Source organism: Pantherophis guttatus, chromosome 2 (assembly GCF_059756535.1).
Source record: "Pantherophis guttatus breed Tessera chromosome 2, ASM5975653v1, whole genome shotgun sequence".
Classification (NCBI taxonomy): Eukaryota; Metazoa; Chordata; class Lepidosauria; order Squamata; family Colubridae; genus Pantherophis; species Pantherophis guttatus.
In genome coordinates this window covers 228,953,683-228,969,032 of record NC_142064.1, presented here as the reverse complement: position 1 = coordinate 228,969,032, position 15,350 = coordinate 228,953,683, and the positions used below count along the sequence as shown (strand labels likewise).

The following is a 15,350-nucleotide window of genomic DNA, read 5'->3' as shown; positions in this document are numbered from 1 at the left end:
TAGCATGCTGAAAAGCAGCAATTATATCTGTACTCAGGAAAGGAGGGAAGTGGTTTAGGAAAAAGTTGGCCTTACTCAAAACAGAGAACACATTTTGTCCCCTTACAATTAAAGGTACAGGAAAAGATAGGGAAACATCTTTCATATTGAGAAGATACCAATGCTCCTCTTCCCAGAAGTCCACCTCCTTCTCAACAGAAAAAGCAAGGAGAAGTCTTAGAAAGAGATCAGGTTGAAAAATCTTCAGATCTTTTTATCTTCAAGTGAATGCAACAAATCATAAAGACTGATTTCCAAACCACAATAGCCGAGTTCATGCAACACATTTATCTAAAACCAAATGAACCACATCTGTTACCATATTGTAAGACTCCTTATTTTGACACTTTTGGCACCTAACACAGGAAGGTATATGGAATGGAATGGTATATGGCCATGATGGCGAACCTATGGCATGCGTGCCACAGGTGGTACGCGGAGCCATATCGGTGGGCACACGAGCTTTGCCCTAGTTTAACTCTGGCACACATGTGTGCATCAGCCAGCTGATTTTCGGGCTTTCCAGGTCCACCGGAAGCCAGCAAATGGAATGTTTCCAGCCTCCAGAGGCCCTCCGGGAGGGTGGGGAAGGCCCATTTGTCACTCTCCCCAGGCTCCAGAGCCTTTCTAGGAGCCTGGGGGAGTAAAAAAATGGACCTACCGGACCCACCATGCCATCATGTGCCAAAAGCGGGGGAAACACAGGGGGATCATGTGCACATTGAATTATGGGTGTGGGCACACGCGCATGCGACTCCCCCCCACGCTCCCCACGCTTTTGGCACGCAACGGGAAAAAGGTCTGCCATCACTGGCATATGGAATGGGTCATTTGCAGCAATGAAAAATCTGAAATCCTTTAACTTCATCCACTTAATATGTTTGCCACAAAAGCCTTCAGCCTCTTCAGAATGGTGTGCAAGCCCTAGCTACAGAGTGCCCATCCCTTGTTTAATCCATAACATAGTTCTTCCACCCTAATAATGTTCTTGAGCTTAGATAAATTACTTTATTGTTGAATTGTTAAATGAATAAACATGCACTAATGCCATACAGTTTGCTCCCAGAGTTCAGTCTTGCATATAAACAAACACATTTTCAGTTGGTTTTCTGCAGTGCCAGCTGTGATAGCCAATGCCTTCCAACTGCTGAGTGGGGGGGAAAAAAAGCCAATTTCTAGACCATTTTAATTTCTATCTAGTCATCCGCTAACCCAAAGATTGATACAAAGGGAGCATTTCCAAAAACTTGCTGACTTAGTTGAACTCCCCTGATACACAAAAGTTGTTGTGTATGTTAGTTTAAGAGGAAACACCTATGATAGATTTAATTTGTTTCCATTAGAGGAAGCAATTAATCTTTATTACAGATGGTAAAAAATTGCACCCTGGCTCACAGCCTCCTAGATGGTGCTGCTTATTTGTTTTTAATACCAAGCTTCCTTCATTTATTTGTCATATGTTCTTATATAGGCTATATTGTGTTTAAATCAAAATCATGAAAACCTAGGTATGGATGACACACATATGAACAGAGGGAAAACCGTCATTTAATAATAGCTCTTTTAGCAAATGTACCTCAAGATTCAGGATTATAGCTTCCTGCTCATATGTAAATTATAGAAAAGGACAAAGACTGTGCTATTCAGCTCCAGTGCCAGCTGCTACTTTTATTACTTAAGCTATAGGTCTACATGTAAATAGAATATTAGCCAATCATGATGTCACAGATGTCTGGAAAGCTTCACTATGATAAAAAGTCTATAAAAAAAGAACAATTAAACCACAAACATAAAGAAAAAACCACACACAAACTGCAGTATCTTTTTAAAACTATGTGTATTCTTTAAAGGCAATATAATTAACCCTTCTTCGCGTATCTCAAATAATTTTGAAGACAAAATAATTTCATAAAGCAGCATAAGATTTCCTACAGGCATGTGAGATACAATCTAACAAGCAAAACAAAATATTCCATCAGGAAGTCACCCTTTAGAAGAAGATCCTACATTTTTTAAATTGGATTTTATTATGCTTAATTAAAAAAATGTTTTAATGCCAACAAAGCCTTAAAACTGATAAGCATAGCCATAAAAAGGAAAAAGAACAAACAGACATCCTAGAAATAATGTTATAAACAAACTTTGATCATGCTTCTCTTCTTCTTCCTTGTCCCTTTGCTAGAAAAAAGACTAATTCAAATATTGACAAACAAAACATATAAACAGTTCATTGTAAATGAGGTGCTTTCTCCTTAGAAGGTTATATAATGATTCTTTCAATCGGCTCCCCTACTCAAAGAATCTGCAATTTTTGATACATCTTGATAAAATATCCTGAGCTTAAACAGTCTCTAGAGAAAGGGGACAAATCCTGACCAAGAAAAGAATGTCTGAGAATTGACCCATACATAAAACACACTTGTCTTATTTCTTATATCACTCCATTCCTTCACCCTTTATTCAGCCTGGGCTTGCTTCCCACAACTCAATAGTTTCTTCTCTTTCTTGATTTCTATTATAGTTGGTGAATCAATGCAGAATTACCAAAAAGGAGAGAACTGAATAAGCTGAACATTAGGGAAAAAACCAAAGAAAAGAGATTTCCCCTCCCCACCCACCCCCACAGACAGTCTCTCTTCCCTGTCCCATAATCATTGATCGGTCAACTGTTGAGATCTGGGAAAAATTAACCTGTAGGTATCAGGATTGGTGAAGTGGAGTGGGGCACGGAAAGATGTAGCATCTCTACTCCTACTCTTAAAGATGAAGCACTGGCCTTAAATTGGAAAATGCTTAACATTTACTTATGTATCATGTGAGTAGCTATGTATTTATTGAGTAATGAATGGTACTCAGAAAGTAATTGGCAACCAATAATATGCAGTGCCCTGCACAAGGATGATTCATGCATGGCAAATTGAAATGTTTTGTCTGGTCTTTCTGACAATTAGGCAATCCCATTAGAATGCATCAAGGCTACCTGTAATTTGCTTGTAACTAAATGGGTAGACAGGATTGCACCTTAAACAAAAGTTGAGTGGAATAATAGTCCATTCTTGTTTGTTGAAGAAAGAAGAAAAGGTGTAGGGAGAGGAGAAGGCAACTATAGTCTTGATCCAAGGAAGAATTAAATCTCTCAGGCAGACCAGCACTTTCATTCTTTCATGACTAGATAGATTAATCCTCCTCCAGCCCATTACCCATGTCACCTGCAAGACTCGCAGAGCAGGACACTCCACACACTGTAATGATTGATGAGTTGCATGTGAAGATTGATGTTCAAGGCTAATAACTACATGCTATTGGAAAGAGCCTTACTGTTTCTTCGCTCAAAATGCATGGGGTTACTTAGACACAAACCAGCCCTCTTCTCTAACCGTCTGCCTTCCAAATTTTTTGTTTTATTATTGCAAAACATTCCAAATACACAGGTCATTGTGGCCCTGATACATCTGAAAAGCAGCAGATGGGAAAGATTGCACAAATCGGTGCTCCTGCCCTCCATTCAACAGCAGTTCCTGGACTACAATATCCTGATTATGACAAAAGCAGGAAAATCTGATTCTGAATTATTGTTCTGAATTATTACCATCCTGAATTTATTCTCAGTGCATATTCTGGGAAAGACTCAACCCATCCATCAATTTGCTTTAAAGTTTCTTCATCGCCGATACACTAGCTGAGTTACCATACAGAGTTTATAGATCAACTATCTGAAAAGAGATTCCAGCTCTCAGTTTTATTGGCTCATATTTTATCAGCTTTATACCAATATCCCACTTCTTTTTCAAATGTTTCATAACATGATTGTATCTCAGTTACTCTCCTGCCATTTCAGTTTGGTACATATGAAGTACGTCTATGCCTTTTAAACTCTTAAAATGAGCTGACTATTTCTTCCCTATAGTTACCAGTTGTACTAAAGCAACTTTCTTCACCCTAATGCCCTGCAGATGTGCTACGCTACATTATGGGGTGCGGATTCTTCATGTCTAAGGGGGCCAGGTTAGGGAAAGGCCATGAAATTCAATGGCTGATTTGGGCCTGGTCCCTCTCAGATGTAGCTTAACTCACAGACCAGTTGTTCTAAAGCTAAAATGGGGAGTGAAACATTTCTGAACAAGCTATGTAGAAAAAAGAAAGAAAAAGAAAGGAATAACTAAATATGTTTAGGCACTTTAACATTAACAGTATTGGCTCATATAATATAACATACTTTCACTTGTACCCTTGCAACAGAATCAAATGCACTTCTTCACAGTCCTGCATTTATATTATTATTTACATCACATTTCAAGGTATCAGTACAAAACTACTGAACAGCTACTGGATTATTATTTTTAAAATACAAACTCCTGCCAACCCACAATTGGTTGGACTGTAGATTATGTTATACCCCGCTTATTATTTATATAATTTTTTTAAGGTTAAACAACCCTTTTGCTTATCAAGAACTGTTAGCTTCCTCTTAAATGGATGGGTAAAAGAATATCCCCACACCATTCTAAAGGCATTAAATTAACAATTTAAAACTTATAAATCAGAGCAATGCAATACAAAAAGATTAACTTGCTCCCAATCACATTGTTCCCCATCCCATCTATTAATACTGAGCCAGCTTGCAGCAGCAACTCAGTTCTGCAACCCATGACAAGATTTGCTCATTAAAAAAATATGCTGCGATTCATGCCCCAGACACTCAGAAAATCTCATGCTAGTATAATCCTCTGCCCAAGATCCTGGAAAGCCAGGACTCAGATATACAGTACAAGGGTGAGATAAATGGATTACTGATGTGCTTAGGAGTACAGCATAGGCGGTTTGCCGTAACCACAATTTCTAAGTGATGATAAGCAAGCATGACTTATCTAGGTGCCAGACATGGCTTCTGCTTCATTCAACGATCGTCTCAAAGATTTTGGAAGTGAAAGTCATTTGCAAATGCAGCTACAAAGCACGAGCTATGTTCAAACAATAAGATATATGCCGTGTTGAGCCCTAGTTCAATATTTAAGACAGCTGAGTGGGTTCACAGTGGCATATTAAAACTATAACCTTAATTTACAAATTACAATGCCTGGGTTAGATATTAAGCCAAAATCAAGCAAATCACCCTATGTGTTAGCAACCATGGCAAATCAGACTTTCAAATGGATCAGAAGTATTTGATTTTTCTCTACTGAAAACTGATTTTTAATTTTTCTAAACAAATGCAGTCCAAGTACAATACATGCTGATTTTGTTTTGTCAATCAAACTGTCATCAGCCTTAATGATGCAAAGAGTATATTTTAATATCTTTTGCTTTATCTTCTATGTACATCATGTAATTACCTGGAAGTATTAGAATTAGAATTGCACATGGGAAGGAACATATAATTTTTGGAAATCAAGTTACACTTCTAGAGACCAGAGCCAACCAAGCGAATTACGATAATAATGGACTAGTTAGGTAGCAAACTCATTTCTCCAATCCACCTCCTGCTCCCTCACTCATTTTCATATGTACCTAGGCCCGTGATGGCGAACCTATGGCATGCATGCCAGAACTGGCACGCAGAGCCCTGTCTGTGGGCATGCACGCTATCGCCAGCTGCTCTTCCGGGTTCTGTCACGCACATGCGTGCCGGACAGGTGGTCCGGCGCACATGTGTGAGGCAGACAGCTACTCTCTTCTGGGTTTCCAGTGTGCACATGCATGCCAGCCAGCTGGTCTTCGCACAAAGACCAGGTGGCTGGTGGACATGCATGCACTGGAACCCAGAAGAGAGCAGCTGTCCAGTGCGCATGCATGCAATGGAACCCAGAAGTGCAGCTGGCCACACCGTGCATGCACACCAGCCAGGTGCTCTCTTCCAGGTTCCAGCACTCCGGCACACACGTGCTCCAGTTTCAGCAATCAGTGCTGAAAAGGTTAACCATTACTGACCTAGGGTGTGCAATGAACCAGATTTTAAAAGGAAATAGTGATATATACATAACACCTATTGCCACATCCTTAAACCAATACTTCTTTTCTTGGGATCATGCAGCAACAGCAGCCAAAATAAAATATTGGAATCCTTATTATATAAATATACAAAATTCACTGCTTATCCTCTTAAATGGACATGTAAAATCAAAACTATCCCTACAATAAAGGGGTTAGATTAACAATTTCTCTAAGACTCATAAACCAGAGCAATGAATTATGCAGTACAAAAAGACTGATTTGCTCTCAATTACATTGTTCCCATCTCATCTATTAATATTGAGACAACTTGCAGCCACTCAGTTGCACAACCTATGACTAAATGTCAAGTCAGTTCAGGCCTCATATAAATTAAAAATTAGCTTATCCAGTTCACGTTTAGTACTATGCTTTTGGTTTATCACTGTTTTATTTATGTTGGAAAAAGACTTCCCTAAAATCCCTCTGAAAGGATGTTCCACACCTGTTCCTTTTTGCATTTAGGATCTCATCTGGGCCTCTTTATGCTTGGGATCTAATTCTGCATAGCAGTATTTTTCAGGACAGGCAGTCCTTGACTTATAGCCATTCATTCAGTGACCATTCAAAGTTATGACAACGGTGAACAAAGAGTTTTATGATCAATGCCAGAAGTTAAGGCCATTGCAGCATTCCTGTGGTCATGTGATCAAAATTCGGATGATAGGCAGTACTTATGATTGCAGAGGCCCTGAAATTCCCTCCACCCACTCATCTCTACCCACATCTATGACCTTTTGGTCCCTGCCGGCCTGCACTCAACCACATCAGCTCGCCTTTGCAATTTCTTGCCGTCCACTGCTGAGGAGGCATGCCCGGCCATAATGAGCTGGCTTCACACAGTAAAAAAAAAAAAAAAAAATGGGGGGGGAGCCCAAAGCAGTTTGAAGAGGACAGAGTACACCAAATCACCTCTTTCTGTCATGTTTCTGGACCTTATGGGTCTGGCTTTGCACTGCAAAAAAGGGGAGCTAGCCTAAAGCAACCCTTTTTTCCCTTTCTTAGACCACAAAACCAGCCCCAGCTCTACCAAGGAACTCTTTGTAAAGCAGTGTTTTGTTGCTTAGCAACCAAAATTCCAGTCCCAATTGTGGTTGTAAGTTGAGGATTATCTGTATAGCAACTAATGGTTATTATACATCATTATTTAGCTTCACGTATGTTCCCAACACAAGCAGGTCAGAAAGCTGATGATTATCATCATATTTGTCACAGTCTTGTTAAATGTCTCCAAGACCATAAACTAGACTGCTGTGTTGGCTCTTATCCATTCTACAGGGCATGTTCTAAAGCCCTCTGATTTTGACTGTGAGATCATAAAATACCTCTGTTTCATGGCAATAGAAACAATATGCGTAGTGGTACTTAAAAGTTTGTGAACCCTTTTGAATTTTCAGTATTTCTGCATAAATTTGACCTAAAGCAGGTTAAACCAAAACCCTAAATGGGAACAAATGAGCCATTTAACCTACCACAAAGTCTGGACCAATTGTAATTTCCATTCAGCATATACAGGAATTTGAAACCGATTATTAGTTTTGATTTCAATTTCCATCCCACCTGAAGCAAGGTATAAGAAGGAATGCCTATTCTATGCATTTGTGAAAGCCACAGAATGTATGACTCTCACTTCTTCCTTTGGGTTTATAATCTTCAGTTTTCCTTTGCTTTACAGACTTCAAAAGGTCAGGAATGCAAGGATTGGTCATAAAATCACTTTTTCATCACTATTGTAACTGCAAATTGTTGCTAAACAAGGCAATCCCTAAACTATCATTATTTGTTATGTAATGTTATTATACATCACAATAAGACTTAATATCTTAGGTATTATGCGAGTACACCCACGATTAAAACAAATCACTTAGTAGCACAAATATGAACCCAGCGTAAGAGAAGGGCAGGCAGAGCTGGGTCAGTGTGGAGTTAAGTGCATCATCAGCTTAGTGTCACTATGTTGCCACAAGCAATCCAAGTCCAGCCCACCAGTAGTGGGTTTCACTTACCTTCACTACCAGTTCGCTATTGGGAGCACACACATGCGCAGTGTCCATGATGATATCTGGGCGGTGGGCAGAGACTCCCGCCACCGCCGCTACCAGTTCACCTGAACCAGGGCGAACCGGTAGCAACCCACCACTGCAGCCCACCCTCCCTGAATTCTGTTGATTCTTATCTAACGCCAATCTAGTGCTGACTGTTAGTTGAGTAAAGTCTTGTGTATGGGCTTGAGTAGTAAATCTTCTCAACTTAATGTATAAACCTGATCCTTTGCGTCTGACACCCAGAAACTCTGGATGCCATTCTGGCGCCAAACAGAACTGACCTTCCTGGTTTTAGAAGGTTGACTGTATTCTCACATGATTTGAACCCTGTTGACTTCAGCTTCCAATCCTTACCTCCAGTTTGAACTAAACAAACTGCCTTCTGAAAAGAACTATAATTGATTGTACAAATTTATTTGTATTAGATTATCACTTGTTTATAAGTTTGGGTGAATCCACACTAAAACATCTGATTATGTGTATGCCAGGAGATAAATGAATAAGAGCAAAATATGCCCTTTCAAGAAAACAATTAAAGCTTCCCTGCACAAGTGTTCCTGTATTTTACACTGGAATTATCAGCTACACTGTAATTTGGGGGCAAAGGTTTGTAACTCCACAGGCTAGAAACATTACGTAACTATTACTTTAATTGTTCCCACTCCTGATATTTAGTTTCACCTTTTAAAGAAAAAAAAAAGTATGAGCTTGTGAGCACTAAAAACTAATTAAATTTTTTACTATCTCAAAGTCATAGGAAAGCATTTGGTCATCTCATTTAATCTATTGTGTAGCAAGGTGGGACTCTTCCTATAACCTCCAAGGGTGGGTCCTTCCTACGTTCTTTTCTCTGATGATCAAGCCACGGGGGACTCCAGCCTATCTTGGCTGATTGTTTCCTAAACAGCACCTCTTTCCCTTGTCCCCCAAGGTCACCCACGCATTCCATCACAAATATTTGTTTTTATATTAAGCATGAACTAAGCCTTGTCTTAATTACAGAGTTCTCTCTGCCATTATTTTTATTATAATTGATATTATTATAGAGCCACTTGATTGTAGGATGGGTGGATATATAAATATGTAGGAATGAGTAAGTATTATCTTTCACAACAATGCAAAGTCCCAGCTGCCCATTCTTTAGCTCAGAGTTCCCAAAGGTTTCTGGCTTTGTGGAGGGGTGGGGTGGAGAAGAGGGAGGAGAAGAGGGAATGGTTTCACGTGAGTGGCCGGCAAGCACAGGTTGGGGACCCCTGCTTTAGCTGGTGTTGATTTTCATATGCATCAAGTTCATCCATTGGACACCATTTGTCTGAAATGGTATAGGATCTCCTGCTTAAGCAGGGCTTTGGACTAGAAGACCTCCAAGCTACCTTTCAACCTTGTTATTCTGTATCCCTAGAATGTCATAATGTATGCTGTAGTATGTGTGTAGATCCAAACAATGTGGCCTTTTGCAACTGACATGTAAATTTTCTCAATGCGCAGATTTATAGTGCTGTCCAATATTTTTTGATATGGGACCCAGTGTCCCAATAACTACTGAGACCATCACAGCCGGTTTGTTTATTTAATTTCTATAGCCACCTAACTCAACCTGGCCATTTTTACAATCCACAATGGATCTAGACCTCTTAACCCTTATTAGAGGGAATGATTGTATTACATCATTCTAAAAACTTACTATCCAAATTGCCATTTTCCATGGCATAAAGTTTCTAGGTTCTTCCTTCTGAAATCTGTAAGTAGAGTTGGTGAGGAGAAGGCAAAAGTATTCACAGATTTCCTGTAAATCAGATGTAGTCACCTTTTTGGAGTATCAGCATCTTAACTCTTGATCATCTAGTGTATTATAGGGTTAAGGACCTTTATATGCTTTTATAGTTCTCTGCCCTGTTGTAAATAGCAAGAGGAAAGTTGCTGGAGAGAAGTTACATGTTGAGTGGTCAATATGAATGAATGTTACACAACAGTCTAGATATTATATTGAAGATGTAAATCATGTATCTTAACTGCCCACAACTTGTTGCATAATTTAAGGTCTTCACATTTTTAATGAGTTGTAAATAGCAATAGCACTTAGACTTATATACCACTTCACAGTGCTTTACAACTCTAAGTGGTCTACAGAGTCAGCAATATTGCCCCCCAACAATCTGGGTCCTCATTTTACTAACCTCAGAAGGATAGAAGGCTAAGTCAGCCTTCAACTAATGAACTTTGTTTTTACAGTTTCAATAAAACTGTATAGTCTACCACAAAACTGTAATTAATAAGCTGGTCAAAAATAAATAACCAGGTATAATTTTAAAAAAAATATGGGTAGGTCAAGCAGTTGGAAGTCCTGGCTAGGATTTAGCCTTTACTCTTTACACATACAACATTTCTTGGACATAAAATTGGTTTCTTTGCAATGAAATGGTGAACAGAAAATCACTGAGTGGGGTTCACACATCTCTCTAATGCTGTTTGTTTAACTTGGTTTAGAACTACATAAGAGCCAAGCTATTGTGTGAAAACACTGTTATAGTTCTGAAATGATAAGTGCTTAATGCAAATTAAGGCCCTTATCTGGAGACAGCCAAGGATAGCTACAAGCCAATTTGTTTCTCATTCTTTCGTGTCAACTGCGAAAGCAACACAAATACAATGAACCAACAGCTGCTGTCTATCCATTTGTCTGGAGAACAAATGGAGAGAAGTTACATGTTGAGTGGTCAATATGAATGAAGGATATTTACACATACACAACAGTCTAGATATTATATTGAAGATGTAAATCATGTATCTTAACTGCCCACAACTTGTTGCATAATTTAAGGTCTTCACATTTTTAATGAGTTTTCACTTTGGGCTAATGCTAACCCATAATTTACTTATATTGTATACTTTAATTGTATACTATCAATTCTAGATTGATTCAATCAAGATTGAGGGCAAAAGAAGAAGAGGACGACAGAGAACGAGGTGGCTGGATGGAGTCACTGAAACAGTAGGCATGAGCTTAAATGGACTCCAGAGGATGGTAGAGGCCTGGAGGAACGTTGTCCAATGGGTCACAATGGGTCAGACATGACTTCACAACTAACAACAACAACCAATTCTATAATGCATCAATAAACAGTAAAAAAAAAACAATCCACAACAAACATAACTAATAACTTTTAAAATAAGTTCTTGATATATATTCAACATCTATTAGATGTTGAATATATCTTGGTTATATATTTTTGGTTAATCTTCTAGAAATCATGCAGTTTGTTTGACTTTGATTAAATGCAGACTGAAGCCAACTAGTATGGCTTATAAACCATTTACAGCCACTGTATAAATCCCACCTTGCTTTTATCTGCTCTTCCAACAAGATATCACTACTACAGATCACAGACAAGAGGAGGATGAATCAATTTTTGAAAGAAGCATAATTATCTTTCATAATAAGATTGTGGCTCAATTGTCTCAATAACTCCAATTTAAATATTTTTCTTTTTAAATTCAGCTCATATTTCACACATCATGAACAACTATCAACTTCAGTAACAACAATAAAGGAAAATGAGGTCTGCTAAAATTGCTTGGAAAGAAGGGTACATTCATACCCACATTGTCCTGCTAAAAAAACATTTTAGGATTATTACTTACTGCAAGAAAAAAAAAGTATTTTTTGGAATTCTTTCCTCTGTGACAAATATCAATAAGGAAAGAGGCTACATTAGGCTACTCAATCGTAAAGCACTGTGATATAAAAATTGCCCAAATTATGCACAATCAGATGATATGTGATGCGGAACAATCTGTTAGGGCATCCAGTCACTAAAATGCAGAACACAAAACAGAGGCCAACAGTCCTTTCCCCCAATCTGGCACTTACTTTACTAATCCAAGTTGCGACCTGATTCATTGAAAGCACCTAAAATATGCTCAGGAAAACTTAATACTGATACCAGCTGAGCCTAAATTCTACAGTTTTATTCAATGGTTGAATAATGTCAGGTGGAATTTCAGGTTGTGTTCTGCTAATACACTATAAATTGGATATGTCTCTCTTCTCAGAATTAAATTTACAACTACAAGTAAAATAGACCACAGAGGAGAGGAGTATATAAACACATTTGTGGAAAGCACATTGCAAGCCACTGAGTAACTTGCCTGTAAAGCAACCACTAAGACCTGTTTTGGTGAGAGCAGATTAAGAAATTTCCTGAAGGAACTACTACAGGATATCTAGGAATAATTATGAATGATAGTATGCGGTTATTAGCTTTTGAAAATATAATCAGTCATACCTCACGCCTCTGCTTAAATCAAGAGGCACAACAGTAGATCCAGAATTATCTTCCGGTGTTTCAGGGAATTAATGTAGAACTACATTCATTAGTCAGAAATCTATATCAAAAACCTAGTTTGTAATCAGAAGAATTGGGATTCTAATTCCAATAATTCCCTATCAGTGTGGCTGAATATTTCAGTAATGAATTACCATCCAGAGCATCCCAGCTTGGAGAAAGACACTCTAGTACAAAAATAAGCATTGCTTCAAAAGAGCTGAAGTTCAGAAGTGACTTAGACCTTGAGATTTAGCATCAAATCTTCCAGGAGGCATGTATAAGGTTCATGTACCATCCTGAGTTTGCCGAGTGAGTGGTGAACTATAAACAGGTAGCTTGCCCAGTAGACTTTATCAGGATCTTACATGCATATCAAGGCCTTAAATCCTGAACATTTGTGAAAATATTCTGAATTATTCAGATGAAAGTATGCACCCAGTTTTGCAAGTTATAATTTACCACACTAAGTAATATTCCTACATTAAGCATTAACCACCGGACTCTGAAACAGTGTTGAGATCACTTTGCAAACCAACTCACTCCCATCTCCATCTGGAAATCTCTTTTGCATAAGCACTGCTCATTCCAAACAGCCTAATAATTGTGCATGCAAAACTAAACCCTCTCTGTTCTTTCAAAATTACTCCAGCAAAAAAAAAAAAAATCTGTGAATTAGGAAAGCAGTACTTGTACTGCACTAGTGCTACAGCAAATACTCAAGGGCAAGGTGTAGATTCAGCACCATGCTTATATTTAAGCTACTAATGGGTCTCAATTATGGAGTTGAGGGAGTGAATACTGAAAAAGTATTTTTTTTAAATGTTATCTTACAGCAAAAGCAAAAAAAAAAGCAAAGCCAAACCAAGAAAGCAGCATATCTTGTGGGTTTTCTACTGTGTCAAGAGTATTGCATAACATGGAAAAGGGAAAATGCGGCTACCTATATTATAGACAACCTATTTAAGTCAAGCTTTAGTCCAAGAAGGTATTGGGGTGCTGAAATCAGAATGCCGCCAGATAGACTAGTTTCCCCCACATACACCCTTCTCTTTATGCCCTGTAGCAGAGAATACTCCCTTCAAAATCTCACACGGGAGCAGTACTTCCATTCCCAGTGTTGTATGACTTTCAGAGCCTGTAGCAAAGATCACAAATCGGGGAGGGAAAGGCCACAGATTTTGAAGACGGAAATCTTAAAATGCTGACAGTTCCCAGTTTCTCTTCGGCACCCGGGCTTTCATCGCAAGCCACCGCTTTTTTTCTGCAAGCCGCCTCCCATAGGGGAAGATACAAGCCTCACACGCCTACGTCTCCGGCAGAGGCTCGATGCAAAGCGAGCCTCCAGGCGTATCTATGGTGTACGCACCACAGATGGCTGCCCCCCCTCCCCACCACCACCACCACGCCTGCCCTGAAACGGGGCTTCCATCAAAAGGACGGCACCAGCCTTCCCCCCCCCCTCCAAGCCAGGAAAAAGAAGGCGAGAGAGCGCGAGCCTTGGCCGTCGAGAAGAGCTCATGACCCGAGAGCCCCCCCCCTCCCCGAGCCACCATTCACACAACTGCAATGCAGCTTTTACTACCCTGCCCTCCCCCCCCCCTCCTCACACCTTCCCCGCGACACACCGCCCGACCTCTGGGCTTCGGCAAGTCCCGTTCAGCAGACACCCCCCGCCCCCCCCCCCGCCCACTCTCCTCTCCTCTCCTCCGTCCCCGGTGCCTTCTCACTGCGAGAACCGAGGCAGAATAAGATACAGGACAATGAAGGGACCAGAGGAGGAGGAGGAAAAGGGGAGAAAGCTTGGGAAGAGGGGGAGGGGGAAAGCCAGACTCACCTTTCACTTGAGTTTCATATTCCGCGATAATCTCTTTGTCTTTCTTGAACTTTGCTTGAGATGACATCTTTGGGGGACAGCGCTGCTCTTGCTCAGTCCGCGCGGGCGAGCCGGGGTTTTCGTTTCCTCCTCCTTCGGCGCCTCGCCCGCTGCTCTTGCCTCCGATTCCCCTCAAGCGCACTCCCGCCGCTCGCCCTCCTTTTTTTTTTCCCCTCCTCCTTCTCCTCCTCCCTCCCCTCCCCGAGCCCGATCTACTCCGGAGGAGCGAGAGAGCGAGCGAGAGAGACGCTCAGCAAAGAGAAGAAGGGCAGCTTCTCCCCTCTCCTTCGGCCAGCCGATTCCCTGGCATTTGCCTTCGGGCCAGCTTGGAGGCAAGGCAGGGAGAACCTGCTGGGAACGCTCGGGAGCCGCCGCCGGCGTTGAGAAGCGGGGTGAATGGAGGGGAGGAGCGAGGAGGGTGTGTCACCTGCACCCAAGTAGGCTTCGACGAGGAAATGGGGGGGGGGAGGGAGGGAAGAGAGGTTCGTCTAGAAGAAGAAGAAAAAAGACGCCGATAAATAAATCGATAAATAAAAGCCGAGCGCCGGAAGCCCCAACGCGAAAAAAAAAGGCTCGCAAAGGAGAAGTGGAGGAAGCGAAGGGAAAACTCAGGCTCCTCCTCCGTTTAGCATGTAGGTAGTAGTATAACGCCGCGGCTGAGGAGGCGCGGAGGAGAAGCTCAGAGGGAGCCGCGAAGAGCTCGCCTTGCGCCGCCTTCCTCTTCCCGGCGAACTTAAGCCGGGCTGCCGAGAAAGCAGCGGCTGAGGGTTTTTTTAAGCTGGGGCTTCTCTCGCGCGGGAGAGCTGCTGCCTTCTTTTGACGGGCAAGGCTTGATTGAAGTTGGCCCCGCGTCACGCACCGAGCCGAAAGGCCCGCCTTCCCCTTCTTTTGCAACAACTGACACATTGTAGGCTTACGGGGGCGCTTGAAGTCGCTGCGAGGGAAGGGCCGGGGCAAGGGTGTTCGGGCCGAGGCGGCGTCCGCGCAAAGGCCAGCCGGGGCGGAAGGGAAAGCTCTGCGGAAGCTTCTGCTTCGGGGTGCGCCGGGAGCCGGTTCTCCTCTTTTTGCAAGTCGAGT

General features: G+C 41.1%; 1 protein-coding gene across 2 annotated transcripts in view; it reads right to left on the bottom strand.

Annotated features, from left to right (window-relative positions):
- The window catches only part of SRGAP3 (SLIT-ROBO Rho GTPase activating protein 3), a 209,337-nt gene extending 194,222 nt beyond the window's left edge, over window positions 1-15,115 (bottom strand). For both annotated transcript variants that reach the window (XM_034431627.2, XM_034431628.2), the window contains exon 1: window positions 14,235-15,115. In XM_034431627.2, coding sequence (XP_034287518.1) covers window positions 14,235-14,301 — 67 coding nt within the window. In that variant the 5' untranslated portion in view covers window positions 14,302-15,115. The remainder of the gene's footprint in view (window positions 1-14,234) is intronic.
- Window positions 15,116-15,350: the final 235 nt, after the last annotated feature.